This window comes from Corvus hawaiiensis, chromosome 4 (genome assembly GCF_020740725.1).
Source record: "Corvus hawaiiensis isolate bCorHaw1 chromosome 4, bCorHaw1.pri.cur, whole genome shotgun sequence".
Classification (NCBI taxonomy): domain Eukaryota; kingdom Metazoa; phylum Chordata; class Aves; order Passeriformes; family Corvidae; genus Corvus; species Corvus hawaiiensis.
Window position 1 is genome coordinate 74,069,945 of NC_063216.1, and position 27,462 is coordinate 74,097,406.

Here is a 27,462-nt window from a genome sequence, read left to right on the forward strand (position 1 = left end):
CATGTAAAATGTTCCTCTTGGAAAGGTCATTTTAATAATGCAGAACATTGTGAGAGAGGGGCTTTTGTCTAATTCACTGTTCAGGATGAATTTCATTCCTGCAAGGACCCTGATCACAGCTGCCGAAGCCCAGCAGTGAGAATACACATCTCTTGTCAGACATAACCTTTTATTTTTGTCCCTCCTCCACCACTCGACATGACAGGGTTGGGCTCTGGCTCACACACATCCACAGTTGCAAAATGAAAGGTTATTAAATCAATATTAGCCATTAAGAAGAAGTCACCTCCCTCATCCAAGAAAGAGTCATACTACTGGGTGGCAAAGAACACAATGGCACCTCTCATCAGGCATCATTTCATTGGGTTTATTCTAGTTTAATAGATGATTATCAGGTTTGTGCAAGACAGTTACCTCTAGCACAAAGGGGAAGAAAGTAAAATCACAGCAACATATACACACAAAACAAGATACACAAAATAGAGCTAAATTTATATACAGGTTATTAGCAGCTAGACTTAACTTCATTTAGTACATGGCTTTACTGACTACAGTTTTAGGCACAGAGAAGGATTTATCTGCTATGATGAAGGGCCACAATGAATACCTCGTTCCAAGTCCTCCCTGGGCAGAAACTGCTTTACCTAATGAAGATCTAACTCTCACTTCCCACCAGTTGAGGACACAGCCCAGCACAAAGGATGAGAGAACATGATCCAGCTAATTCAGCATACAGCAACTTTAGATATTAAACATCTGGGGTATTTTTAAGTAGGGTGACTTTACAGAGTTATTGAACTGGACTGAATTTCAATGAAACAGTGTCAGGGTATTTTCCCCCCGTTTGCTTAGCATGGACTCTCAGCTGTAAACAACTCAAAGAAGAGCTGGCAAGAAATGATTAGATGTGGAGATTGCTTTGTACGCGCTTCACATTCATAATGAAGAATTTGCTTTACCAGGATTTAAAAGCACAAAGGCCATGAAACACTTAAATTTACTTATCAGGTTACGTTAATAAATGATGATGCATCATCCACATGTTGGCCTCTATTCCAGCCTGCACTGCAGCACGTGCTTGGGTGTATTTTATGTGACCCCTTGTCTTTCTGATTTAGGACTACAGACTCAGAGCCCAGCAGAACAAGCCTGTGCTTTTACTTGCAGCACACAAGCAGCCTTTTTTGTTTCAGCAGCACCTCTCACATTTGATTATGCATGCCCAAGTGCTCTGCCAGCCCAGGAATGGCCACATATTTTAATTACTGATTGCTTATGTATAGAAAGCCTGTCACAATGAGGAACATGATCACTTACCCAGTGAAAAGGCTGAAAAGAATAACTACATAACAGAACCAGCCAGATACCGTAACAACACAATTAAAAATTTAAGCAGCAAGCAGATAATTTAAAAAAAAAGAAAAAAAAACAAAACCAAAAACCCCCTTAACTTATGAGGCAGGTTGAGAATGACACAAAGGTTTTTCCCTTTGTGACAGCTTCATTTACCAGTACAGCTCAGCAAGTTTGAAATACTTTATCACAAGCACTAAAAACTTGTTTATCACAGTTATGTCAGAGCTCCTCGTCAAAGGGTGTGTCAGTTTCTGCTGTAGCCACCCCTCCTCTTCTCCAAGGTTTATCGCTCAGCTGCTTGGGAGAAGGAGTGGGTTGGTCGAGGCTTTAGAAAGTGCAGAGAATAAGTCAGTTTTTCCCTTTAGAAAAAAATCCAAAACACCGAGAAATCAAACATGAAGGAATAACAATAAAAAAATTGTGAGTTTGGCATTTGATTTTAAAGTGGCTATTCTTGATGTTTTCAGGTAATACAAAAAGGGAAGGAGTTTCAATGTGGAAGGGCAGCTTTGCCATATAAAAAAAAAAAAAATCATACCAACACACAAATATACTTTGGGACGATCTTTACCAGCTTGTCTATTGAAAAAAGGCAAAATACCACCAACTTGGACCATTCAGGAATGATGTGCTCTTACATGCAGCTCTCCTGAAACTCCACTTAGCCTGCACAAATTTTGGCTGTAACTTCTGTTATGCATTGGCAGGGCAGAATCAAATAAGGCTGTGAACAGAGGATTATTAGGGCTGTCAAACTACAGGAAGACCAATGACAGTTTTAGAAGTAACAGAAACTTATAATTTGGTAGTACAGTTACTGTTCAAAAAGTAACAGCTCCTTCCCAGGAACCCCAATGTAAAAGACAAGACTTTTGACATACAGGTCTTGCTTTTGGTACAAAGTTAACTTGTTCCTATGGCTTTTCTGCTGTGAGATCCTCCCTGGGACAGAGCAGTTGGGGTCACAGATTGTCGGGAGACTCTTTGGCTGTCAGTGCGAAATCTGGTGCTCGGTGCATATCCTTGAGGCTTTCCTGGTGCCTTTCCCTGGACACGTGGGCTGCTCAGGCATGACCAAGAAGCAGGTGGCTGGGAAGGGAGGGGAGACTCTAGGTGCAGCAGCAGAGTGAGGCAGTCACCCATTCAAAGCCTGGGCTGCTCTGTCCAGGAGAAGGTCGAAGCAGAAGCCACCCTGTGCACAGTTCGGAGTCAAGTGCAGAGAGAGGGAGCAGAAGACCCCACCACTGGCAGGGAAAGAAGCCAAGCCAGATAACACAGACAACAAAAAGTCACAGAAGGGTGTCACCCTGTCAGAAATTTCAGCTGTGACATTATTTCGAGCTCCCACAGACAGACACATGTGGACAGGACAGACAGAGCTCTTGGTTTTGGCTTCAGAAAGAGCGAAAGCAAGATTTGCCATTCAGTTTGCTATGTACAACAATACTGCACTGTACACTTCATTAATGAGATGCTGCCTGCTACAGTCCAGCATTAATTAAATAAAATTCCTCTTAGTCACAAAGAGCAACAGATGAGTATCTCTGTAGGAAGGAGAGCCAAAACCCACTGCTGTACAGGACCCTACATGGAGCCAGTCCTTCTGGGATAAACACAAGTGGCCATTCCACAGTGTCTAGTACCACCCTGGCTTGCCTGAAGCAGAGAACTTTCCCTTTTTTCTTCCAAACCACTTGATCCCAATCCTGTTGGGACTGTTCTAGCACAAAGCCGTGCTATGACTTTCCCCTCACTGCCACAACATTTCCATTCAAGTTAAGCAGTCTCTTTCAGCAGTCCCAGTTTCCGGAGTGCCTCTCTCCTGGCTTCTTCAGTTGAGCCACGGCCGGAAAACTTCACCGTTATCCCTTGGGATCGAAATCCTGAAGGTCTAGGCAGCGAACCCGACCTCCTCCGCATGTCCAGGCTTACACCAGGTTGTTTATAATCATTACAACTCTCTTCTGTGTTCTGCTGTGTGCTGCTGACTTTGTTAGTGGCAAGAGCCACCTCTGGTTTGATTGTTACAGTTTTGCCCATAGGAAGGAAAAGGCTGGGCTCGCTTTTTAAAATCTCATGGATGTTTTGATATCCATTGGTAACAGCCTCTGCCTGCTTGGGCTGCACATCACGCTGCTGAGTGCTTGGGGCATGGTCCACTTGGTCCTGAGCTGGCTTTCCCTTAACTAGGCCAAGTTTTGTCAGGGCTTCATAGCGTGTTTGCTCTGAGGAGAGATCCCGTAAAGAAGAACTTCTGTTACGTGACAAGAAATCGTTTTTGTGCAGCTTTTCCTCCAGTTCAGCTGCCAGAAGGGCTCCCCCATTGATGTTGGCCAGCACCTGAGCCCGCCGCTCCTGGACGTTAACCGCTGCTTTGGAAATCGTCTCACTGAATTCCTTGCCACTGACATTTGTTATGTTGATGTTGCTTGGGAACCGGTGCAGTTTGGGGGCGGGGGCAGGAGGGTGCTTGGGTGCCGTGAAATAATCACCGTTGGCTACGGGGACTTTCTTCCTTTCGGAATTCCCTTCCTTGAGGGCACCAGGGAAGCGCGCCCGGCTCTCCGCCTGCTGCTCACAGATCTTCTGGGCCATGATGAGAGGAGTGGGGATGGAACGGAGCAGCTTTGGGTGCTGCACTGGAGGAGGGGGTGGAGGAGGAAGTGTCTCTGACACCGTTGGTGGTGGTGCAGGGGGGTCTGGGGGAAGGTCAGCAGGTACAGCTGGCTGAGGGCTCTTGGCTCTCTGGGTAGAATCCAACACTAAAAGGCAAAGCAGCAGAGATGTCATTAAGTCTTCACACAGAGCAGAATGCAAAACCTTCTTTTAGCATCATTTCTCCCCTCTCCCTACCTTTCCAACTCAACCTCAGCCCACATAGCCAGAAGAAACTATAACTGAGCTCCCAGCAATGGCATCTCATAGGCAGTGCCATAGCTCAAATCACCACATTTACACTGTGTCACTACCTCAGCCCTCTCTCTGCCTCTCATTCAAAGTCTGTGTGTTGCTCCACTGTGCTTCAATGGCTGCTCTTTCATAAGAGTTTTGCAGTTCTTATTTTTTATTAAAACAGCCAGGAGAGGACACATTACATCCCACTGTGTGTACTAGCTGATAGATTCATTCTCCAAACACAGAGAGAACACACTCTACAGGGTGACAAAAACAACATGCCATATGCTATCTTGTCACAAACTCACTGATAGAAAAGTGTGCCTTTCAGTCCCACACAAAGTAACACTGAAAACAATCTGCTACCTTAAAACTCTTGGAGAAAATCTTAAGAAGTCTTAGAGAAAAGCAGAGTGTGAACAGGCTGGTGAATACTGTCTGCCTTGTAATGACTGTGCACAACAGTGACAAGTCAGTCTCCAGGCAGAGGACAGAGAGCAGACCAAAAGCTTCATCAGACGCACGAGCCCCATGAGGGACATGGAAAAATTAGAAAAAAAACTTACAGTAGCAGCAAGAATTTCAAAAACCCCAAGGCAAATTAAAATCACAGTCCTTAGAGCTCCTGATGTGTAACAAATTTATCTTGAGGTAGTAAGGAAGGTACAGAATTTCTTTAGCTGTTTCTAAGGAGAACTGGAATAGGTCAGGGCTTGATCAAAGGGAAAACCCACTCTTGCAAGAAACACAACTACCTGGTTCTCTATCTCTGCTGGAAGGGCCTTCATGGTCACTGCTCTCAGGTGTTGACTGTACTAAATCAATGATATCTTCAGTCTCTGAATGACTGGACACATTTTCTTCTGTCGACCTTGGGGACTGACAGTGGATGCCACTGTCACGTAGGGCCATCTCCTCCAAGTCATCTTCTAAGGCATCTATGGTTTCCTCAAAGAACATGAGAACATCCTGTTCTTCATGAGTTAAGTATTTCAAACTTTCATCATCCTGTGAGGAAAAAAAGAAAAAAACCAGAAAGATGAACACCTTCCCAAAGAGACATTTAGATATTACAATGCTAGAGGACAAAAAAATTTTTTTAAAAATCCAAAGAGCAGTAACTGGTATACTACATCCTTTAGTATGGCAAAGAAGTCTTCGTTTGAGTTGTACAGAACAAATTGCTAAAAGATCGTAAAAGCCATAAAAGCTACTAAAAAAAAAAAAGGCAAAAAAAGCACCCTGCACCCACTGGTGCCTTTGCAAGGGTTAGGATGGCTTCTTCTGGTTCCAAACTGGGCTAAACTGTGTTCTGTGTCAGATTCAGGGACAAGGCTTGGGGAACAACATGGGAGGGAAAGGGTGCACTCAGGACAGTCCCAGAAACAGATTGATTTCCTTTTTGGTCTAGTCCAAAGTGGGACTTGGCTTCTGAAAGCAAAGCTGGAGCTAAGAAGTGTCTCTACCCCCACAGAGTATAAATTATCCAGTTACATGACAGATTACAAAGAAGTAATAGTTAGGAGGGAGCAGGTTTCTAAAGATTTTACCTTTGAGTTACAGAAAGGAAAACCCAAGAATAAATATGAAGATATGCTCCGCAGCAGTATAGTGCCTTAGGCTATTTTCTTCAGCAGGAAACAATCCTGTAGACCATAGAAGTGATAAATAATCACTTGGCTTATCCAGTCTTCATTTTCTCTGAGTCACTGCTCTTGATTAACTCGATTAACACATTATCACTATGAGAATGCTGGGCAGTAATGCATTAGCTCTTTTCCCGACACCCTGGGAAACACTCACTTTTCCAGAAGCTTGGAGATGACAAAGAATGATTAAGAAAGGTACTGCATTAAGACAATGGACACAGGAAAGACATTTCCCAAGAGAACTGTGTGAGGTCTGGAATGTAAGTATATATTGTTGAAAAGCAAGAGAGGCTTTCCCTTTTCTGGATTGAATTTCTCCCCTGCCAAGCATATACTGGAAACTTTGCTGTCAGTAACTTAACAAAAAGCACCAAGGACACCTCATTGTATGTGCAGACAGGGTAAAAAGGCTACTTCTCAGTGGAGGGCTGGGAGAATTTAGGTAAATACATAAAGGTATGCAGTCCAAATATTCAAGAGGTAGCCACATTCTTGCTAGGGCAGCACGACTTGCTTCAAACTCATTGTGCCTGTTCAGATCATCTTACATTAGATTAGACTAAAAAAAACCTTCGCACAGCTTTACCTGTTTACTCCTTGCACAAACAAAGCTTTTATCCCCATTCTCAGCATTAAAAATAAGAACAACACAGCTCTGTAGGAAAGTAATGCCTATAGATTAAGAAATATAACGTGCTGCATTGTACACAGTGGCAGCTGGTCTCCAAGCACCTAGAACACTACAGATCAGAAAAAAAAAAGCTTTGGGGCTCTTAACTGCCTTCTCCTGTGTGGCCAATAGAACATTTGGTGGGTGGGAAAGATGTACAGAGGTGTGGTTATTTCTAACTTAATCTTACTATCCACAGTGTACTGTCAGAATAAGTAACTTATTCCAGCTTGTAGAAAAACTGCTACAAAGGCTGAAATTTGGATGCCATTTGCCACTGCCTCTTTAAAAGATGAACTTCAAAGGCTGACGTATTCCACAGCTCGAACCCACCACATGTCAGTTTTCAAAGGCCAAGGAAAGTTTTACAGCTGCACTTGAAAAGCAAGAGACAGACAAGCCTTTTTTGTTTTTTGGTTGTTTTTTTTTTCCTTAATGGATGTTGCAATCTCCTTCCTTCCCCACCCAAATACTCATAGGGCTGCTATGTGTAGTAGGCGAGAGAATGACAGGAAAGGAGCCCTTGTTAGGTAGCCCTGAGCTGGAACTGAACAAGACTCCAAGAACCTTTTGTAGAGGGTGAGCTCACTGCAAGAGCCAGACTTACACAGGCAAAGGAAAAGAAGAGGGGGTGGTGTTTAAGAAGTGCATAGTGACAACAAATCCAGAGTGTGGTACAGGAATTACTGCACCACACTGTGCACCTAAAAAAACTGCTCCCACCTGAGCTTAACTTGTTTAATCAAGAGCAGAGCAAAGAATAAAGCAAGGAAGCAAAGACTTCCAGAAACACTTCCTTCCATCCTTTTCTGTGCTGTAAGACTGAGCATTTTTCCATGCCAGGTAAGATCTGCAGGAGAGCTTTGCCTGATTTAACCATCCCTCATGGATCTTGCTGAAATGAGCAGTGTCCCTTTAGGTGAAGAATCCAAATTGAGTAATCATCCCTTTGTAAACACATTTGTTATAAATGGCATACCAAGATGTGAAAGGCCAACCTCATCTCTGTTAGTACTTCGATCTGTTTCCTCGTGCAGTTTCCCTTCACAATGATCAATGTCACATTTCATCAGGAAAAAAAAAAAACCAAACAAACCCCAAAACCAACATCTCTGGAGAACAGGCAGTGTTAGGTCAGGGCACTGTACTGAGATGCAAGGCATCCAGTCTGGATAGAAACTCCCTCAGGCAAGGCATGTTTCAGTTTGCCAGCCAAGGAAACAATCCCATTTTAGACACACAATCACAGTGGAAAAAAAACCTACTCAGGCTGGTCAAACCAAAGGAGCTCAGAGATGTGAAGCAAGCAGTGACTTGCTTTATTCCCACCTGTATTACTTGTATTATAGTAAAGCCTTCAGAAAGATGGGAGGAACTTTTGTAACTTAACAGGTACCAGTTTTAGCTAAGTTACCAAGTCTATTTGCAATTAATTCATTTGCCATATATTCCAAGTACTGGAACAGCTCATATTCTTTCCAGGCTGGTTTTCCAGGCTTCCTTTCTTCTTGATGAATCTGTGTTTTTTAATAGTCAAAGAAAAGTCTTTTCAGCTACTTGAGTTACTCACCTCAAAGTTTCCATCTATTCCCTACTCTTGATACACAAACACACCTCCCTAAACTAAATCTCACATACACCTAACACTGCAAACTTTAAAACTACTGTTTTACTTACTAAAAAGGCAGCCTGAATTTGAAACTTGGTAACTGTGCCTCAGCTTAAAATTACATTAAATTAGGAGGATTAAAAAGACTGTTTGGACAGAAGAAATTTGGGATGCAAACAGCTGAAATAGCTGAGTATGCTCAGCTGGCATTAATATTTTAGATCTCTGTGCAGCCAAACATTTCCTGCTTACGCCAAACAGGAAAGAGTCTGTTATAACAGTGTTTGGTATAAAAGAGGAAAAAAAAAAAGAAGAGAAAGAAAAGAAGAATACAATCTGTTTCACAGAAAAGATTCCTTGATTCCTTTCCTACCTGTTTAAAACAATGACTTAATATCCAGAGGCCCACAATTTTTCATATACATCTTAAGAAATTCTGAACATCACATCCAGGTCTAAAATCCTAAGACCAGCACAGCTTTGACAGAAACAGACCAGCACAGGAAATCCCAAGACATCTGCAGTGCTTAAAAAAAAAACAAAACCAAACAACCTTCTAAAAACTGCTAAGGAACCAAACCTCAATTAGCAAAACACCAGGAGAATGCCAGATTCAACTGATTTATCAATCACTTGACAGTGACAAAGAATTAATAGGCACAATTCCATGAGAGAGAAGTGGCTGGATGCTTCTCAAATGAAGGGAGCAAACTATTCCAATATGAAGTACAAAGGCCAGTGTAGCACCACTTGGGCCACAGTCTGTTAATAACAAGGCAGTTTTACTTGTTAGAAGGGGTGAAAAGGAAAGCCCTACATGCAGGAACTGTATCAGAACAGGCATAAAAGCTTTAGCACAGAAGAAGTCAAGTACCTCTGACAAGATTTACAGAAAAGGGAGACAGAATGGATTGTACTGCTGTGTTACTGAAGCTGAAAGCAAGTGAATTACAGCTGAGAACAGGAACTACTACACAGGAGCAGACCAAAAAGCCCATTTAGCTCAGTAGCCCTCAGCAACTATGAACACACAGGACAAGGGAGAGAGGTTGGTGGGGGTGTTGCTGTATATTGGATGGATATATCTTTTTCTCCCCTAAATCCTTCCAGTTCCCAGCAATACATGTCTTAAGGACTTCCCAGATGCATCTACATCTTCATATTTAACAGCCCTTAATGAGCTTTTCTAGCATGAATTCATCTTATTGTTTGAGCCATGGAAATGACTGGCATTCACAGCATTCTGTGGCAGGGAGTTCCAGAGTGTAATTGTGTGCTGTGTCAAAAAGTGCTTCCTCTACAACCCACTATCTGATGGTTTTGATAATACCATTTCATTTGGTGAAGAAGACTATAATATTGAGTGTTGTTTTCTTCAGTTCACGAGCATAATTGTACCCGTGTGCTTCATAATAGGTAGCAAAGCATATAATCAATAAATCCTAAGTGATGAAACAAATTATCTACAAGTACTTAAAAGATAAACTAGATGAGCTAAAGTCATAAACTGACTAAATTACTCCTAACCTACTTTTAAAGAAAGCAAGCTGAGTATCTACTTAAACCCCAAAGACATCTCTTTGATAAACAAAATAAGGCTGATCAGCTCATAGACATTAAAGGGAAAAAGAAATTGTGTTAGAACAACATTGAGAAAATTGAGGATACATTTCAGGCGGAAGACACTAAATAGTTTCCATAAAAAAATCAAGTAATTTCACACCAAGCTAATTTCTCATGAGAGGGTCGTTGACTTGACCAATAGGTACAAACACAAAATGTCACATACCTTGATTTGAAGCCTTTATGACGTGGCCCCCAAAAATGCACTCACAGATGAACTAAAAAATGATACTGAGATGAAGTTACTGCAAGGTACCTGCACAATCTGTGACTCTGTCAGTTTAAGTGCCATAAAGAGGGAAAAAATCTGCTATTCAGGGATGCAGATCTCATTCCAGGATATATTAACCAGGGTGATGACATGACAGCACATCCTCATTCGGAACACAGAGTTCAGAGTCAGTTGCTGAACTTTGGAAAGGATGCAGCCAAGCTGGACAGGGTCCAGAACAACACATGGAATGCTGCGAGTTTAGCTGCACAGGAAGGCTCAAATAATGGAGCATGTTATATTTAAAACAGGAGAGAATGAAAGGGTGGTGGGCAGATGCAGCCCTGTGTGTATTTTAATTTATAAGAAGTTAACTGTTGCAGTGGGGATCCTGCAACACGCATATATCAAACCAGGAGTCCCGTGGAAAGGAAATATATATGGACAGACAGATTCTTGATAGCTGTTTCAGAGATGTTTATTTCTCCAGCCGCATGGCCGGAGCTCTGCTGAGGAACTGTTCCAGTCACGGGACCAAGGGTCCTTCTGCCCGCGCAGGGAACACAAACCAACCAATGGGAACGAGGCTGAGCAGGGGCAGGGAAGCCCCGTGTCTGTGCCCTCAGGGCCCCTCTCCCAGGGCTCCACGGCAGGGGAGGGACCCCAACACCTCACCCGTTTTATTTTAATAAAAGGAGAATGAAAACAACTGGATAAACATAACAAGAACAGTTTCAAAACAAAACAAGCCACCCTCCTGAGTCTTTAAATGTCCAAACAGATTCTGTGGAACATCTTAGGGTTGACAGAAGGGAGACAGAACTCTGAGCATGCTTTGTGGGGAAACTGAGGCAGGAGAGGGTTTAACTTCTTCCCTCCCCCTTTTCATCCCCCACTCGGCATTGGAAAGGGATTTTTGGGGAAACAATTGGCAAAAGCATGGTTTTGTGAGGGAAACCATGGATGAAAAAACGGATTGGGAATACACTGGGGGTAATAGGACATAGGGTAAAAGGGAAAGGTGGGATTAGGAAAGGGAAACTGTAGGGGGGGCTTACAATGGAGATACTGTCTAACATGACTACGATTTTTTGCATATATACTGCCTTTTACAGGAACACCGTCAGGCCCAGTGACCTGCGATGCTTGTAACCCTTTTCTCCCTAGTACAATATTAAATTCCACCACCTCTCCATCTCCCAAGCTTGGGATGCATTTTTCAGGGTTATTCTTTTTAATAGCAGTTCTATGCACGAATATGTCTTGCTGGTTGTCACACCTTGTTATAAAACCATAATTTTGCTTAACATTATACCATTTTACTATCCCTAAGGTCTTAGTTGCTATGATCTTTTCCTTTTTTCGAGTGGCTGCTGTTTTCTGTCTCGCTGCGTCTTTGCTCTCTCCTTCGGTCGCTCCCATGTTGGAATTGTCGGGGCTGCTGGTGCCTGCGCGCTCTTCCCGGGGTCGCGTTCGGGGCTGCGCGGGCCGGGCCGGGCCACGCCGCTCAGTTCTCCGTGCGTCGCCTCCTCTGGTCGCAGCTTCGCTGCCGCTGCCGGGCGCTGCACCCACGTCTCGGCCGGGCCCCCGAGCGATGACTCCCCCGCGCCCCGCTCCAGCGCGCGTCTCGGCTGGGCGCGGCTCCGCTCCACCGCCACCGCCGCCAGCCACCGCCCGCGTGCCGCCTCTCTCGGCCGGGCGTTCACGGGGCTCGCTCCACCACGCGCTGCACGGGGCCATTCGGGCACCGCCGGGTCCCACCGCTCCCCACTCCGGCACCGACACTGCGGCTCGCGTGGCTCCGCCCGCGCGCGGGAACTGCCTCGCTGCTGCTCGCAGAGCGCTCGGTGCACGTGGCCTGGGCCGCACGGTCCCTGCGCCACGCTTCCCTTCACCAGGACACAGCTGACATTGCTCAACAGTCTCAGTAACTAAATAATATTCACGAAAATATTCTTCCATCGGCATATATTTTGACTCCAATATTAACTGTGTCCAAACGGTTTTCCAAAAGCCCTTGGTAAGAATTAAATCCCAAGAAACATAGAAAAAGTTCTTAAACAACCATGCCAGGAAGTGTTTCAGTTCTTTTTGAGCTTGAATCAAGCTAAAATTTACAAATCGTTGTTCAAGAATCATTTTAAGTTTAAGATAAATGTCCATATGCGGCTCTGAGAGCCAAGAGTCTTCCCATGGTTCCTCCATAGTTCAGATATGGAATAGCAAAGCAAAACCAAGAAGAGGAATCCAAAGTTTCCAGGGTTTACTCACACAAATCAGTCGCTTAGGGATCAGGGATCGTTCTGCTCACAAATCTCCACCATTTGTTGCAGTGGGGATCCTGCAACACGCATATATCAAACCAGGAGTCCCGTGGAAAGGAAATATATATGGACAGACAGATTCTTGATAGCTGTTTCAGAGAGATGTTTATTTCTCCAGCCGCATGGCCGGGGCTCTGCCGAGGAACTGTTCCAGTCACGGGACCAAGGGTCCTTCTGCCCGCGCAGGGAACACAAACCAACCAATGGGAACGAGGCTGAGCAGGGACAGGAAACCCCGTGTCTGTGCCCTCAGGGCCCCTCTGCCAGGGCTACACGGCGGGGGAGGGACCCCAACAGTTAACCACCCATATAATCACAACAAATCTTCTCTACATGCACTGAAGGTGAGACAGAAGTTGGCTTTCACATTACAGAAACTCTAATACAAGTATTCTGTGAAAAGTAATGGAGTACACAAAAAAAAAAAACCACTCTGGAAGTTCAGGAATGCTTATCAGTGTGGTTTAAAGAGCAGACTTGCCCACCTGCTAGAATAATCTATCCACCAGATCCTGCTTTGATGCAAAATGATGCAGTTTGTGCATAGAGCCCAAACTGCCTTCAGGATCCATATTCTCACTAGCACATTTTACAACAAGATCATTCCTTGCTAGAAGTCAGGCTCTTATTTTTCCAAGGCATACGCTTCCAGGTCATACTAACATCAGTTTAAAGCAGATGAAGCATAGCAGAGCTCTCTCCACACCCTGTACAGAATGGCTTCCACCTGCCCCAAGGCAGCTCTATCCATACAAAGCAAACAGTTAAAAATTCTTCTCATTTTTTTGTGTATTGTTATTTGGCAAAGTCCTTGGACAGAGTGAAAGGTCTTGTAGTACAGTAAAGCCTGTGGAGTATCAGTGTCAAGGGGGAAAAACACATTAATTTTATGAAAGGAGTCTTTCTCAGGACTTTCCCTTGAATGTACCTGAAATGCAACTCGGCATCACAAGACTCATTCAAACTGTGAGGAAAAAAGGTGGCAGTGGGCTAACAGACACATGATCTGTCCTTTTCCAGAACCCCTAAATCTACACTGGATTCGCAGTGGATTCTCGTCAGAGAGGTTGGGGTAAAGAGACACTAATATGGTGCACTTAGAATGCCAGATCTATTGCATCTGAATTGTCTGTACTGATGCAAAAGGGATAAGGATCATAATAATGATTTGTTAGGCTACGAGAGACACCATAACTACAAAACAACCAGGTCACCCCTGAGTTAAATGGCTGAGTGTGTGAAACAAAACACTGAGCCACCTCAGATTACTCACAGCATACTTGCTCCTCATGTCTATGTAACCAATATTCAGAATGTCACCTGTACTATACAAGGGATCCAGGAGTGACAAATTATCTTCAGTGACTGGCTATCAAGTCTTGTTAGAGCCAGAGAGAAAGCCTGTTTGAAAAAATAACAAATCAGAACTAGCAAAATCTCTTTTTTAGAGTCATGGCCTCTCCCAGTTTAAGCCATCTGATTAGTGTTCAAATGAAATAGTCACTTGAACAAATTCTGGAGGTCACCACTGCCCCAAAGAGAGTGGTGGTGAACTGTGGTATTAACCAAGGATCTGTCTGATCCAAAGGCAAAAAATGAAATAAAAAACACAGTGTGATCCACCAAGAATAACAAGAACTCACTATCCCTCAAAGCTATCACTCAGTGAGACATGTTCAGATACAGATGGTAAAGTACTGAAGTTATAGCAACAGATCCAAGGCACTGACATAGCTTATTATCAGTGCAGTTCCAATTAGCACAGCTCACTTCAGGTACAACCAGCACCTCTGCCATGGTTTTCATAGGTAGCACGATTGTCCTAGCACATTATTCACACGCAGAAACTAAAGAAGTTACTCATGGCTGAGAATAGATACCCAGTCCAATTACCAGAGAGAAGCACTGAAAGAAGGATTGGCTTTAAGAAGCTGGTCTGTGCCTATTCAGTCAGTGGAACAAGACAAATTGCTTCAAAAAAAACCCCAAGACCTAGTTTTATCTTTGAATTAAGTGTCCTTAAATTGCTGCAACTGTATTTCATGGCAAGTTAATTCTTATACCACATGTCAGGGAGTGTCATTCCAGACTGGGTTTTGGAAGCTAGAATTGCCAAGAACAGAGTGTTTTTGTTTGCCCTCACCTTTGGGTTAGTGCAACTGATTCCATGCATTGAGAAAACACACTTTTCTCAAGTAGATGTATGGATACCTCTCTTTAACAAAGAAACCAAAATATATGTGCAAATTCATGTCCTCATATGTAACAGTTTTTAAGGTTACAAACATTCGTGTGACATGAAGATATCAAGGCATACATTCCTCCCATCTCAACTCAGCCTGCTGTGATAGATTTGGCAGCATAAATCCAGACCTGAATATCTATTATTTCTATGGAAATTCTCCTAAAAATCAAGGCAGCACCTTGCTTTCCATAAAAAAAAAAAAAAAAAAAAAATCTGTCTTGAAGGCCTATAGTTGTCAAAGATTAACTGAAAGCACCCTTGTCTAGGTAAGAGAAGCTGAGGAATCTGGCAAAACTAAACTGAAGTGACAACAGCTGACTGGGAAGGGGCCCACATACAGAATTTTAAGACTTTTTTAGCACATGGCAATTAATGTCCATCTCCTAGTCATTCCTAAACTGACAACCAGTTCCCCAGCAAGTGATGCCAGCACAGACACACAGGATGCAGGACCAGCCAGAAGTCAGCCAAACCAGCTGTGAGCAGTCAGCGAAGGCTGAAGCCAATCCAAGTATTTGTCCCTATTATCACAACCCTGGTTTTGTTTGAATTCCATAGATGCAATACAAAGGTTATATTTAGTGACTAATGCAGTTTGACACTGAGAAACTTAAGAGCCTGGTTTTTTTACAATCAGATAGGAAGAAACCTGCAGCAGTACAGGCCTGTCATAAGAAGCACTGTTACACTTCTTTAGTTTGCAAGGCCATTACAAAAACCCAAAATAATCAAAGCCAACCCTGACCTTCCTTGCCATGTCTCTAGGTGAACAGACCCAGGAAAGGGCTAAATGAAGAGGCAGTTAAGTCTTTAGTTGCTTCTGTTTTGGGGCTGTGAAGGTGCAGTGTGCCTGAAAATAGATCCCCTCCTTTCTCAGAATTGGTGTAATAAGAAATTCTTTGTCTAAACAAAGTTGCCTATTCCTTTCTTCTCATTAGGCCATCAAAGCTTCTGCATCTTCTGAACTTCTATAATAGAACTACTGAAGCCAGAAGATGAAGTCTCTAGGAGCATATTTTACATATATATTAAAAATATATATTTTTTTAATATATATATAGTATTATATATAATATATACATATTATATATATATAATATTTCTCTCTATATATATAATATATATTATATATATATATTAGGCAGAATTTACTTCATGTTCAGTTTAACACAGACCCCTTCTCAAATTCAGAAACTGAAATTATGCCTGTATTGAGAAGAGTTTATATTGTCCAACCCTTTACTCCACACATGTGAGCTGTCAGCCTTATTGGACATGCCACCTACTACACTGCTGGAAGAAAAATCATGGAAGGAGATCTGTGGCATCACAGTTAAAACTCGTTGGTACACACTTCACTGTGTTCATGCACAAACTCTAACAAGAGAAATGAAAGGCTCTGTGAACTGCTAATTCACAGGTCTGGTGGGAATTGCCTAAGCCTGCAGCCAAATCTATAAATTACTGCATGACAAAGTAGGAAGGGATTCCAATTCTAGCTGATGCATCATCATATGGGTTATCACATGGCAGGATCTAGTTTTCATTTTCTGACACAGCAGACCCAGGATAAGACTGTACAAACAGACTGATTTACACATTGCTTTGTTATTCAATACTGGTTTTTCCAAATGTCTAGTCTCATGCCTGCTACTGCAGATAAGAATAAAACCCAAGGGGGAACATGATTGACTACTACTGTGATAACCTGGGAAACTAGTGGTAATGAGCAAAATTAACTTGCAATTCTGTTTAAAATTAAGTTGTAATTCTCTAGAAGTACTACTTCCACTGTAATTCTCTAAAATTCAAGCAGCTTTCATAAAATAAACAATATACACTAACTTCCTGAGTCCAAATGGTGTATTTAACCTCCTCCTGATCCTTCACAACTTTTTTCTAGAACAGATCGGAAACAGTTAAGGAACTGAATTCCATAATACTTGTTTTGTGTTTTAACTAGCAACACAAGCTGAAGGATACAGCGTCATATTAACAGTAAGTATTTTCAGTAGAAACAACAAAAAAAGGGAACAGCTTTAGAATTGCCTCCAGGTGTCAGAAAGCTCAGAAAGTAGCACAAAAGCATGAGTGTGTCTGAGGTATACAGGTAAATACAGGTTTTGCCACTTACTCTTTCACAGAAAACTACCACATTAAAAAGGAAACTATCAGGGAGGGCAGAAGGAAAGAGACAGAAAGCCTAATTCTATGTTTAAGGCAAGACAGAGATTTAGATTTCCACTTAGGGCAAGCATGTTTACCAGAGTGTTCTTTCCTCAATTAAAAATGGATGCTTTTCAAATGGTCGTGATGATAAAAAAAAAATGGAAGGAACCATACCTGCTTTCTAGGCTTAGTCTGTCACAGTACAAAGTGTACTGTTGAGTTCACTGCCTGATTCACCCTGCTAATTGGGAAAAAACACAGAAGTGCATCCTACTCCCTCAGTTACTCACTCACGATTTAAATGGCCACACACTCATACTCACTAATGCGAGGATGGCTTTGTTTATGGTGACATATTTGTTACTCATCTAATTAAGGTAGAATAAGCTGAGACCTTTATTCAGGAGTGTCAACAAAGAGATTAAGCAAAAAGCAGCATGTAGAACAACCACTATCCTTAAATTCCTTCATGAGCTATTTAAAAAAGCAAGGGCAGAGCAGCCCTTACTGCCATTCCCGGCTCTCTGGGAGGAAGGGCTGGAGAGTAGCACTCTCCAAGCTCTCAGAGACAATCAGACCAGAATAACAAGCTGTTGTACCAAAGCTCAGAAGTTATTTCTGGCCTTTGAGTTTAACAACTGAGACAACACCAGCAACCACTTAGGATTAGAAATGGCAAAAATCAATCTTAATAAAACAAAAATCGCGTGATGTGGACAGAGCTATTAATGTAATCTGTATCACTAAGCACAAGGCTCATTAAACACTTACCAAGGCAAGATTTCTGCACCTAGCTTGGCTGCCACGATTCTCCACACTGCCAGCCCTCTCCATGCTCCCATGCATGTGCTCTGGAGAGATTTCAGATGCCATTTCAGGAGAATCTGCCAGGAGATTCCTAGGCATCACACTTTCTTGACTGATTGATCCCGATGCAGCACAGAATGCCATCAGTGTGTTACGTGGGGCTGCTTGCTTTCTTCATGACTGGAAACAGAGAACAACGTGGTCTGGTTAGATCTGCTTGTTAAAACACTTGAAAAGGAATTGAAAATAAGTGGCAAAAAAAGATCCCACACAAGTTAATAAAAGGCATATCTTTATGCCCTGGAACACATCTACCACTTTATGGGCACCTTTTAAAAAAACTGGTTTTATTCAAAAAGATGACTAAAAATCCAACACAGAAAGGTTCTGTACCCCATCTCTCATGCTTCTAAACCAGATGTCTATGGTCAGTTAGAAGCAAGGACCCTGCATAAATCCTTGTCCTACAAATTCAGTTTGTGTTTTCCATTATGACACATCATTAACAGTAATAAAATCCCACTGGCTGAGATACCAACTGGCCCAGCTCAAGTACCTTTATTTGGTTTTAAACAAGAATTCTATTTATGGGATCACATGAGGGAAACAGAACCCTGTTCATTTCCTAACACTGCTGCAGTTAACTTGTGTTACTGAAGCAGCTCTATGCCGCCTGCTTCTGGTGAAAGATCCGTGAGCAGAACTCGGTGCCACTTTTGCACCAGCGCATAATAAATTACATTTTAAAGCTTCAAGAGCTTTTATTTCACTCAGCCATGAAGAAACAGTACTTGTACATTTGGAAGACACTTACTGAAACAGACGCATGCACCAGCACTCACTGGAGCAAAATCCCCCAGTTTTTTAAGCTTTCCCAATGTCCAGTTCTGTAAAACCTCTCTGAATTATTGTCATCTCCCCAAGCACTCTGGCAGAACTTTTCTTTTCAAGGACACAAACGCAAAAGTCATCTCAGTGCACTAACAGCATGAACGAGGGTAAGCGAAAAGTAGAACCTAGCTCATTTCTCACTCCAATACATTAAACCACTCTCTGCAATGAGAAATTGCCTTGCTTGCTAAGAGTCCATCTTTTCACCCACCCTGCCTGTGACCCGTGAACAGCAGTGACACATTCCTCCAAACAGCTGGTTCTGAGGTACCATGTCATATGCAACCAGCTGGGAACTGGACACCATTCCCCTGACACTGCACAAATTAAATGAGATGGTCCTGCTTCCCAAGTGCTTCTCCCTTTATTATGGTTCAAGAGGCGACACGAGAAGCAAAGTCAAGCCTGCATTTCCAATTCAATCGGATTACTTCTCCTTGCTCCCCATGGCTGTGGGCTGAGAAACCAGAGCCTTCTGGTAAGCTGATTAGTGTTTCATAGCAGTGAGATAACATCTGCCAATACTGAGCAACAATTCCATCCCGCTGAGCCCTCCTCCCAGGAGAGGGCTATGACATTACCAGAGGTGCACTGCCTGCGCCGCAGCACCAACGTGTCCTGTGGGAAAGCTCCCACACAATGTAGCTAGGCTGCAGTCCAGCAAGTCTTGGAAGCACACCCATAATCCAGAGCACTGGCATGCCACAACAAAAACATCTCATAGCCCTTCTTATGAACATTAGGTCTAACGATCAAATTTAGCCTTGCTTTTACACAAAAAACATTTTTCCTTTTTTCTATTAATAACTTTAGCTACCAATGATACAATGCATCCTCAGGATAATGGGCTAAGTGATGCCCAGAGGTAGAAACATGCTTGTGGTCCTGGTTTTCAGACTCGCGGGACAGGCAGATGCAAGAGCACTGAGGCAGCTGCTGTACTGCTGGGTGCTGCAGAAAGCTAAACAGGAAAAGAGCAGCCTGAGCATGGAACATATCCTGCAACAGCAGCTTCATCTACAACAAACCCTGTGGTGCTGAAAAGCCGCACACAAACACACCCACACGAGAAAATCTATGCAATTTTTGGAAACCAATATTATCAGTGAAAATCTTGACACCTCTGAAATTCACAGAAAACTCCCACTGACTTCAGATTTCATCCTATAACTGTCAAGGTGACGTTCAGATGGAAAAGAGAGACCAGCAAGAGGTGAGTACTACTACTAATCCAACAAAAGGCAAATATTATTTCTCATCAGCACTTTTTAAGTTGCAGCATCAAATTTTTATCCAGGTGTCCCAAATATAAACGGAACATCCCATGTTTGTTCAGTCCTTCAGTGATGCTATAGACAACTATATGTAAGAGATTTCTAGAATTACACTCTATACTATGAACATTTTATGGACTATATTTTGAGAGGTCCCAGCTACAGATTACAATAGATAGCACAAATGAGACCCACATTTAAAGACTAACCAGAAGAAGATATTAATCCAAGTTACCAAGAAACCAATCAAGAGGCCCAAATTTTGAGAGAGAAATATTTAAGAGTACTGTTCTGCTTTGTCCAACAGCAATACCTTAGTTTAACCAGGACTAAGTTTCATGGTGGGCTATCTGCATTCAGGAGAGCAGGAACACCCAGATTCAGCAGCAATAAACATTAAAGCCATGAATTCTAAATAACAAGTAGCTCTGGTCCCAGCAAGCTCCCATTACTCATTCTGGAGCTCCAGTTCAGATGTTTCACAAAGCTCCTGAACAATGACTAAAGGCAGTGAGTGCGACTGGTTCAGAGAGCCACTCACACAAGAGCCAGTATCAAACATTACAGCACTGGTCCTGCTTTTGTGTTGGAAGCTGTGGCTTCTTTGGGAGTTTTACTCATTTCAGAAAAGCTTGAGAGCTGTGCAATAACCTGTGAGCCTGCAGAAAAGGTGTGGGGGAAGATTTTTTTTTTCCCCCTTCTTTTACATCATCTTTAACACATCAAAGGTATATGTCAATAAAATCATAATCCATTCATATACATTATTTTTTCTCCCCTTCACTCTGTTTTTTATGCTTTGAGAAACTCCTACACCTTTGTACAGTGCCTAGAGCAGCAAGAGCCGATGTGAGGCTGCCTGGCACTGCTACAATAGGTAGAGCATGTTTTACAAATTCCCCTTCTCACCATGGTTAACACTGAAGTCCCTTCACCCTTTTTATGTCATCACTATTAAGTGAAAGACTTTATGGATTTAAAATAGAAATAGTCAAGAATCTAATGAATTTCCAGGCCCCACTGTCTGTTTCAGTAGGATTGCCACGGTAACAAGCAGGGTTCAAAAATAAGGTAACCTAGCTCAGAGAAAGCAGGAGCAGCAGGACAACAGGCAGCTGTTCCTCCTGACCTTCAGAGACGCATTAAATATGAAAGTTGCTTGCAATGGGATTTGTTGTTCAGTCATTGTAGCTGGGTATTTTTCAGCTTGGCTTAAGAGATGTGTGCCTGTACCATTAGGGATTAATAATAAAAAAATATCAGACCATGACACAGGAGCGCAGAAGTGTGACAGGAGCAGTACTATTTGGAGAGAAGATCCCAGATATTAAACCAGAAAGGCATCCTAGAGCAGCTATGATTCTATCATCTGAGGCAATCACTTGGTTACACTAGAGATAGCCTTCATGAGATATTTAAAACAATACAAGTCACATATCATGCATGTTTTTCAGATGGCAGAAGGAGGAAATTGAAAGATTCTAAAGTTAGCACTGAATTTCACCTCCAAAGATTTAATTTTGCTTTGACAGAGGCAAATAATTCAGAGAGATTGTATTAAGTTCCCATCAAAGATAAGGTGCGGTCTGTCCTTTCAAAAAGGATATTTTTATAGTTTTGCTGACTAAGGTTGCTTCTTCACTGAAGCTCAATGTTAGCATTTACAAGGGACTGTTTCTATAGTAGCAGGAGATTGGAAGAATTTTTTATTAACAATCCTGTTTGAAGACTAGCTTAATAGGCAAAAGGATCAATCCCACAAAAGTGCAAGACATTTAAATGCTAAAAATCAACTGCTACGTAAGCCAGAAGCCAAAAGACAGCAGACAGCACCACGCCATTAACTGCACAACATACTTAAGGTGAGTTGACAATTTTTAGAAAATTATCATACATTTTTAAAAGGGCACAAGATCAGTCTGTCCCTTTCACTATACATACAATTTCTAGAACACTAATTGCACGAAACATTTCTCAAGATAGATTTCTAAGCCTTGAGTGTACTGAGCATCACACACACTTTGTTCTTAACCAGCTCTTTTCTCAGTGATTCAACTGAAACAGAAGAAGTGGTCAGTGAACTTCAAGGTTGGTTTAATCTGTCAGCTGTGTACAGACACAGCAATGCACACACTCAGCTCTGCACACACTGTCAGTCACCTTGCACTCCATGGCAATGGTTGAGTTTGGAGAGTTAAGCATCTGGAAAAAACATCTGGAAATATTCTGTGGTCATTAGAAGTGTTCCTGTGGGATGGGTTCTATAAAAATGATGGTACAGGGGCAGACTGGAGACCTGTATCTCTATCAGCCTCTGTCAGTTGGCAGCAAAGCAGTAAAACAAGGCAAAGGAGAGTAGGAATTTGTTCAGATTCCTGCGTGCTGTGGTCAGGAGACCACAGGGCTTCCCAAAACAAGTCAGGTATTCGTGTCTAATAACCTCATGAATTTTTCCTTGTATTAAGTGCTCCTGCAACATACCTTTGAACCAGCTGTACAAGACCAGAGCTGAACAAAACCAGCTGGCCCATGACGTGTCTTTACTGAGCCACTGCTGTTCCGAACTCCTCAAAACTGATGGTTAGTTATGGTGGACACATTTCCTCCTTCTGAACAGGGCTAGCAGCAACTGAATTCTTCTACCTCCTTCAGTATGTTAAATACTGAGTAAATCCTTGAGCTTTAGGGGTAACCCTACTCTTGTGATACACAGTAAGATTGAAGGTTTCTGGTAGAAGAATAGACTAAGTAACAGTACTGCCTACAGAGGCCAAACCTCACAGGCAACTTGACTAATTCTAGGAGTACACAGGATAAACTGATGAGATTTTGCTGAACACATAAAATCCCCACAGAATCAGACAGTAAATTTATAAGTTGTTTTTACAGAAAGAAACAAAACAAAACTGAAGTAACAACAGACAACAGCTGATGTTTAGGAACCAAGGCAAACCAAAACTGGCCAACATGGTTAAATTCTGACTTTTCTTCTCCACATCGTAAGCATAGAAGCTTATGATAACATTTAGTATGATTCACAGTCTTTATCTGCTCATGAAAAATCCTGTGTGTTCGAAACAGTCATGGCTATTTAACATCCAGCAACCTGGAAATGTTCCTGCCCTTGTTTAGAGAGGGACTGTCACCACAGTATGGCCAGACAAATAGAAATGCTGACCATTAACAGAACAAAAAAATACACAGACACAGAATCCATGATAGTAAGGTCAGCTAAATGAGAGCCAGGCCAACAGCATTTTTATAGACACTTCCTTGGACATCAATATTGATTTGCAGAACAGGTGACAAGTACGACTGGATAATGTTTAGCCAAGTGTGAACTCAGGGGGCTCTCATGGCAGCCCATCACAGAGATGCAACTACATCAAAGTAATTATAGAGTGACAACAATCCTGCAAGAGTCCCAGAATTCAATGTATGTAACCCCGATATTTTGTCTTAAATTTTCTGGTTTCTGTGGCACACTTGTGACAATTCAAACTTTCCTCTAGAGGCTGGGGAGCTACAAAATCCGTTAGTTTTAAAGTTAAAAACAAAGATTCTCTCAGTCCTCTAAATCTGGAGCCTCAAGAAACACACTGAATGTCATTCATACAACTCACACTAGAATTTGTGAGAGCTGCCAACAGTGAAATAACTAATCCTGTGTACATACATTTCTGAAAGAACTAGATGGGAAAGGCACCCATTCAGTAGAACTTAAATCTGTCTGACTTCACCAGGACATTCCATCACATGCTTAAATGGTTGGGTGAATTGGATCTCAAATTAAATGTAGGAACCACTTAAAAAGAAAGGAAACAATCACAAACCAACATTTTCATCACCTAAGTAATAACTCAATTACTACACTGAATTCTCCACATCATGCTTTGCCCAGAAACAATGCCTAAGGTCACACCATGTTAATCCAAGCCTGAAGACACCAGAAAATGAGGATTCCATACTGTGTGCTTCATTCTTAACTGGTCTTTCTAGATTTTCAACAACAGCCTTTTTACTGTTTTGAGACCCTATACATTAGACACTTTGTTACCTACAACCAAGCCAACCCAAGGGCATAGCTCATCAGTACTCACACATACTCCTCTCTGCAGTGTTTGGGAAATGATCCTTCTTTTAAGGCAGTGGAATACCAATGCAAGTTTTGATGATGCTAAGCACATTGATCTACCCTCAAGACAGAATTTATTGGGGTAAGAAAAGGCATATGCCCACACATCTTTGCCTTTTCCCTTGCAAATAAACTCTGTTCCCAGTGCACTACAACAGCAACAGCATCAGCTGAATCTCGATGCCCAAAATGAAGGCCAGTGGCAAAGGCTCCTAAGCAACATCGTGGAATAAACCACCAAAGATCCCTGAAGTGCTCACATTCCCCACATGTTTACAGTGGCAGAATCCCTTCCTGCCCCAACTAAAAATAAAACTACAGCCAGTGACAAGTAGTTACTTTTCTTTAGATTAGGGTCATACCTAAGGATAATGATAAGGCTCTCAGTGGGACTCTCTAGTTGAGATTTGATGACCAGTAGCTGCTCAGTGGGAGAATTATGAGTGATACCCAGGGCTGCTTAGTCCAGTCCTATATGGGGCTTTAAACACATCCAGGTGACGGCTGAGCTCTTCTCCGACTTCAAACGTCCTTACGCAAATTTCAACAAGGAGAATGTCCCATTCTTTTCAAGTTACTCTTTTTAAATCTCCCCTGTTAACATCAGGGTGGTGCTATCTGTGACAGCCAACACTTTAGAACCATGAAGTGTACATAAACAATTTCAGGCACAGACGCCTCTGTAATTAGTCAACTTCTGTCTTGTTACAGGTGCAGCATTGCTGGGGTTTAGGGTTTCATTATGTAACTACTGCTACAGTCATAGCAATGGTGAGCCAAATCCTGTTTTACAGAGTATTTAGGATAGCAAGACAATTTTCAGCCCCAGTAAAGCTGTGTCACAGTCTCAAAACTGGATTTTAGGCTGCTTTCCTATGTTTCCTTTTGTGACTGCTGTGCTGCTATAGGGAAGAAAGCAGAGGACATCTGAAGCACAATGCAGGGGTGTTTACTTTAAAAATTAACTTATTTATGGACATTTCATTCCTATGTAAGTACATAAAGGTCTGCCTGCCCAAGTAAGCAAAGCTGAAAACAGCACTGGCAAAACAGAGCAATAGCGTCTTGGCCCTGGACTTTACTTGGTACAGGGATAATCCATACACATCCAATTGAAAAGAATATATTTAAGCAGTTAGTTATACTGGAAATTAAAATTACTTGGTTTTATTTTTTAATTAAAAAAAAGGAGGAGGGAGGACTTGGTAACAGTAACAGCCTGTCTGGCTGGCTTTGAAAGCCACATTCATATGCTCATTTATTTTCATGCTCCAGTATTTCAGAAGGTCAGTCAGCCTGAGACTTGTCAACTGCTCAGGAGTTAAGTTGTTCCAGTTACTATATCCAACCAGCAATCTGTCTGCCAACATTCTTGGTTAATATTTCTCTCAGAGGCATGCAGAGAAAAAGCAGCTATGTCTAACAGAAGAGTTTTACTACTGACAAAACAGAGATGCAATAAAGAATCTCCCTGCTCCTTTCTAATGCCAGGCGTTACTTGCACTTCCAGTCACAAAACTTCATTTTACTCATTACTCTCTGTAGTAAAACCCCCAAACAAATCCTTGATAAGAAAGACACTGCTGGGAAAATCTATTCAATTTCTGAGAAATAAGTAACATCTTCATTTCTTAGAGACCCAACCAAGCAACTACCCCCCCCCCCCTTTTATTGTTTAAACATCAGCTCCTCCCTTATACAAAAGTAATTCCTGCAAAGGCACGAAAAAAGCCACAATCATAATTCTTTAAAGTAGTACCTGTACAAGGAAGGCCATCTGCAATACTGCATTAGTCAAGGATCTGTGGTAAAGTCTTAAAAGAATACCTTTTTATTAGCATAAGCCAGAAATTGCAAAAGCTTTTAAAGCTAAGACTTAATGCTTTAGGGTTTGCAAAGAAGTCTTTCCTTGTGTGCCCTTCATAAAAGGGAGGGGAAAGGAACTAACTGTTACATTTCTGATACTTGTTATAAAATCCTTGCAAAATGTTTAGAGAGATTCGGACAAGGCTGTCTTATCTCTTTCCTATTTCATCTGCATGCTTATTACCACAGGAATCATCTCTTGCTACACCCATGCACAGGACCAAGCACTACAGAGCTCCACTTCCAGCAACCGCCTCTCGCTGCCACACTAAAACAAAAACTATTCAGGAAACATGCCCTTGAGATCCCGGATTACTGAAAATCCCGAGAGTGTTTTTAAGGCTGTGCTTTCTCTTTACACGCACTAAACCTTCCCAGAACCACCTAAGATTAAGATCTTAAGAAGTACCAGCCATCGCACGCTCACCTTCTCCAGATGGAAAAGGCACCTGACGGGGGAAGGGGGAAAAGTATCCTGAACTAGAATCTTCTACTGTTTACACCAACAGTTTTTCCACTGGAACCTTAAATTGCAGACAGTCGGAAAGCAAAGAGGAGGCACAAGGCAGCTGTTCCCCATCACCCTTAGTCAGGCAGGAATAGCATACATCGAAGTTTTACGGGTATCAAACCTTTACTTAAATATATTTTCTTAAAGTTGCGGATTAGCAGAAGCAAATTTTAGGTTATGATAGGGAAGAACAAGAAATCCACAGGGGGAAAAAAATTCTTAATACTCAGTAGTGGGAAGCCAAGCCTCACACACGGCAGGGCAGCAGTTTGCTGACAGTTTTTCTGCTCCCCGCCTGTGTATCCAAACTAACCCAAGCCCAAAGGCGCTCTGCGGGGCTGTGTCGGTCCCTGTCCCCGGTCCCGCCCGGCGCCCGGAGCCCGCGCAGCGCACGGAGCGCCCGCCGTCCTGGCCGCCGCTGCTCTTGGAACAGGAGGGAAGAATAATTAAAAATCCATTAGTGAGTAATAAGAGCAACGCCGAAGCATTCCCGTGGCGGGCTGACAGGGGCGCGCAGCTCCGCGGCCTCTCCCCGCAGCCAGACCGAGCCGGGGGCAGGCGGAGCGGTGCGAGCTCATCCCCTCACGCCAGCGGACCCGACCCCCGGCGGAGACGAGTCCGGGAGCCGGGTGGGAGCGAAGACCCCCTCGGCCGGGGGCCCGCGCAGGGCGAGGGGAGCCCCCGAGGAGGTGGCGACACTCACCATCTTTGGGGTCCGCGCCTCTCCCGGCCGAGGGCGGAACGAGCCCGAGCGAAGGGCGGGCAGGTGGCCGGAGCAGCGCCGCTGGCTCCGCCGAGCAGCCGCCCCGAACTCATGCGCACTGCGCCGGCCGCCACCCACGGCGGGCGGATAAAGCGGCCGGGCGGCGGCCCGGCTCCGCCTCGCCCGGGCGGGACCGTCGCCTTTGTCCCGGCGCTCGGGGCAGGGCGTGAGGGAGGGAGTCGTCCCTCCCGAGGGGCGGCTGTGGTGCGGTGGGGGCTGAGGGGCTTCTCTGCCGCTCCGCCCCGCCCCGCCCCGCCTCAGGAGCGGACCCCGGTGTGTTGGAGCTACGAAGTTCGTCAAGGGTCTCGAAAATCTCACTCGTGAGGAAAGAGGGAGATGGGCCTGATCAGCCTTGGGAAGAGGTGACTGAGAGGGGACCTCATCAGTATCTATCAGTATCTAAAGGGAGGGTATCAGAGGATGGACCAGGCTCTGCTCGGTGGTGCCATCCAGTAGGACAAGAG

General features: G+C 43.2%; 1 protein-coding gene across 2 annotated transcripts; it reads right to left on the minus strand.

Moving 5' to 3' along the window:
• Positions 1-346: 346 nt before the first annotated feature.
• PROSER2 (proline and serine rich 2) lies at positions 347-27,067 on the minus strand. Of its 2 annotated transcripts, XM_048302025.1 has the most exons (4): positions 26,939-27,067; positions 17,523-17,738; positions 5,007-5,259; positions 347-4,118 (listed from the first exon to the last, which is right to left on the minus strand). In XM_048302025.1, the coding sequence occupies exons 2-4, from the start codon at positions 17,700-17,702 to the stop codon at positions 3,133-3,135; spliced, it is 1,419 nt and encodes a 472-aa protein (XP_048157982.1). In that variant the 5' UTR covers positions 17,703-17,738; positions 26,939-27,067; the 3' UTR covers positions 347-3,132. The 2 variants fall into 2 exon arrangements, with proteins under 2 accessions (XP_048157982.1, XP_048157983.1); XM_048302026.1 differs by lacking the exons at positions 17,523-17,738; positions 26,939-27,067 and adding an exon at positions 9,969-10,049.
• Between the last annotated feature and the right edge of the window lie 395 nt (positions 27,068-27,462).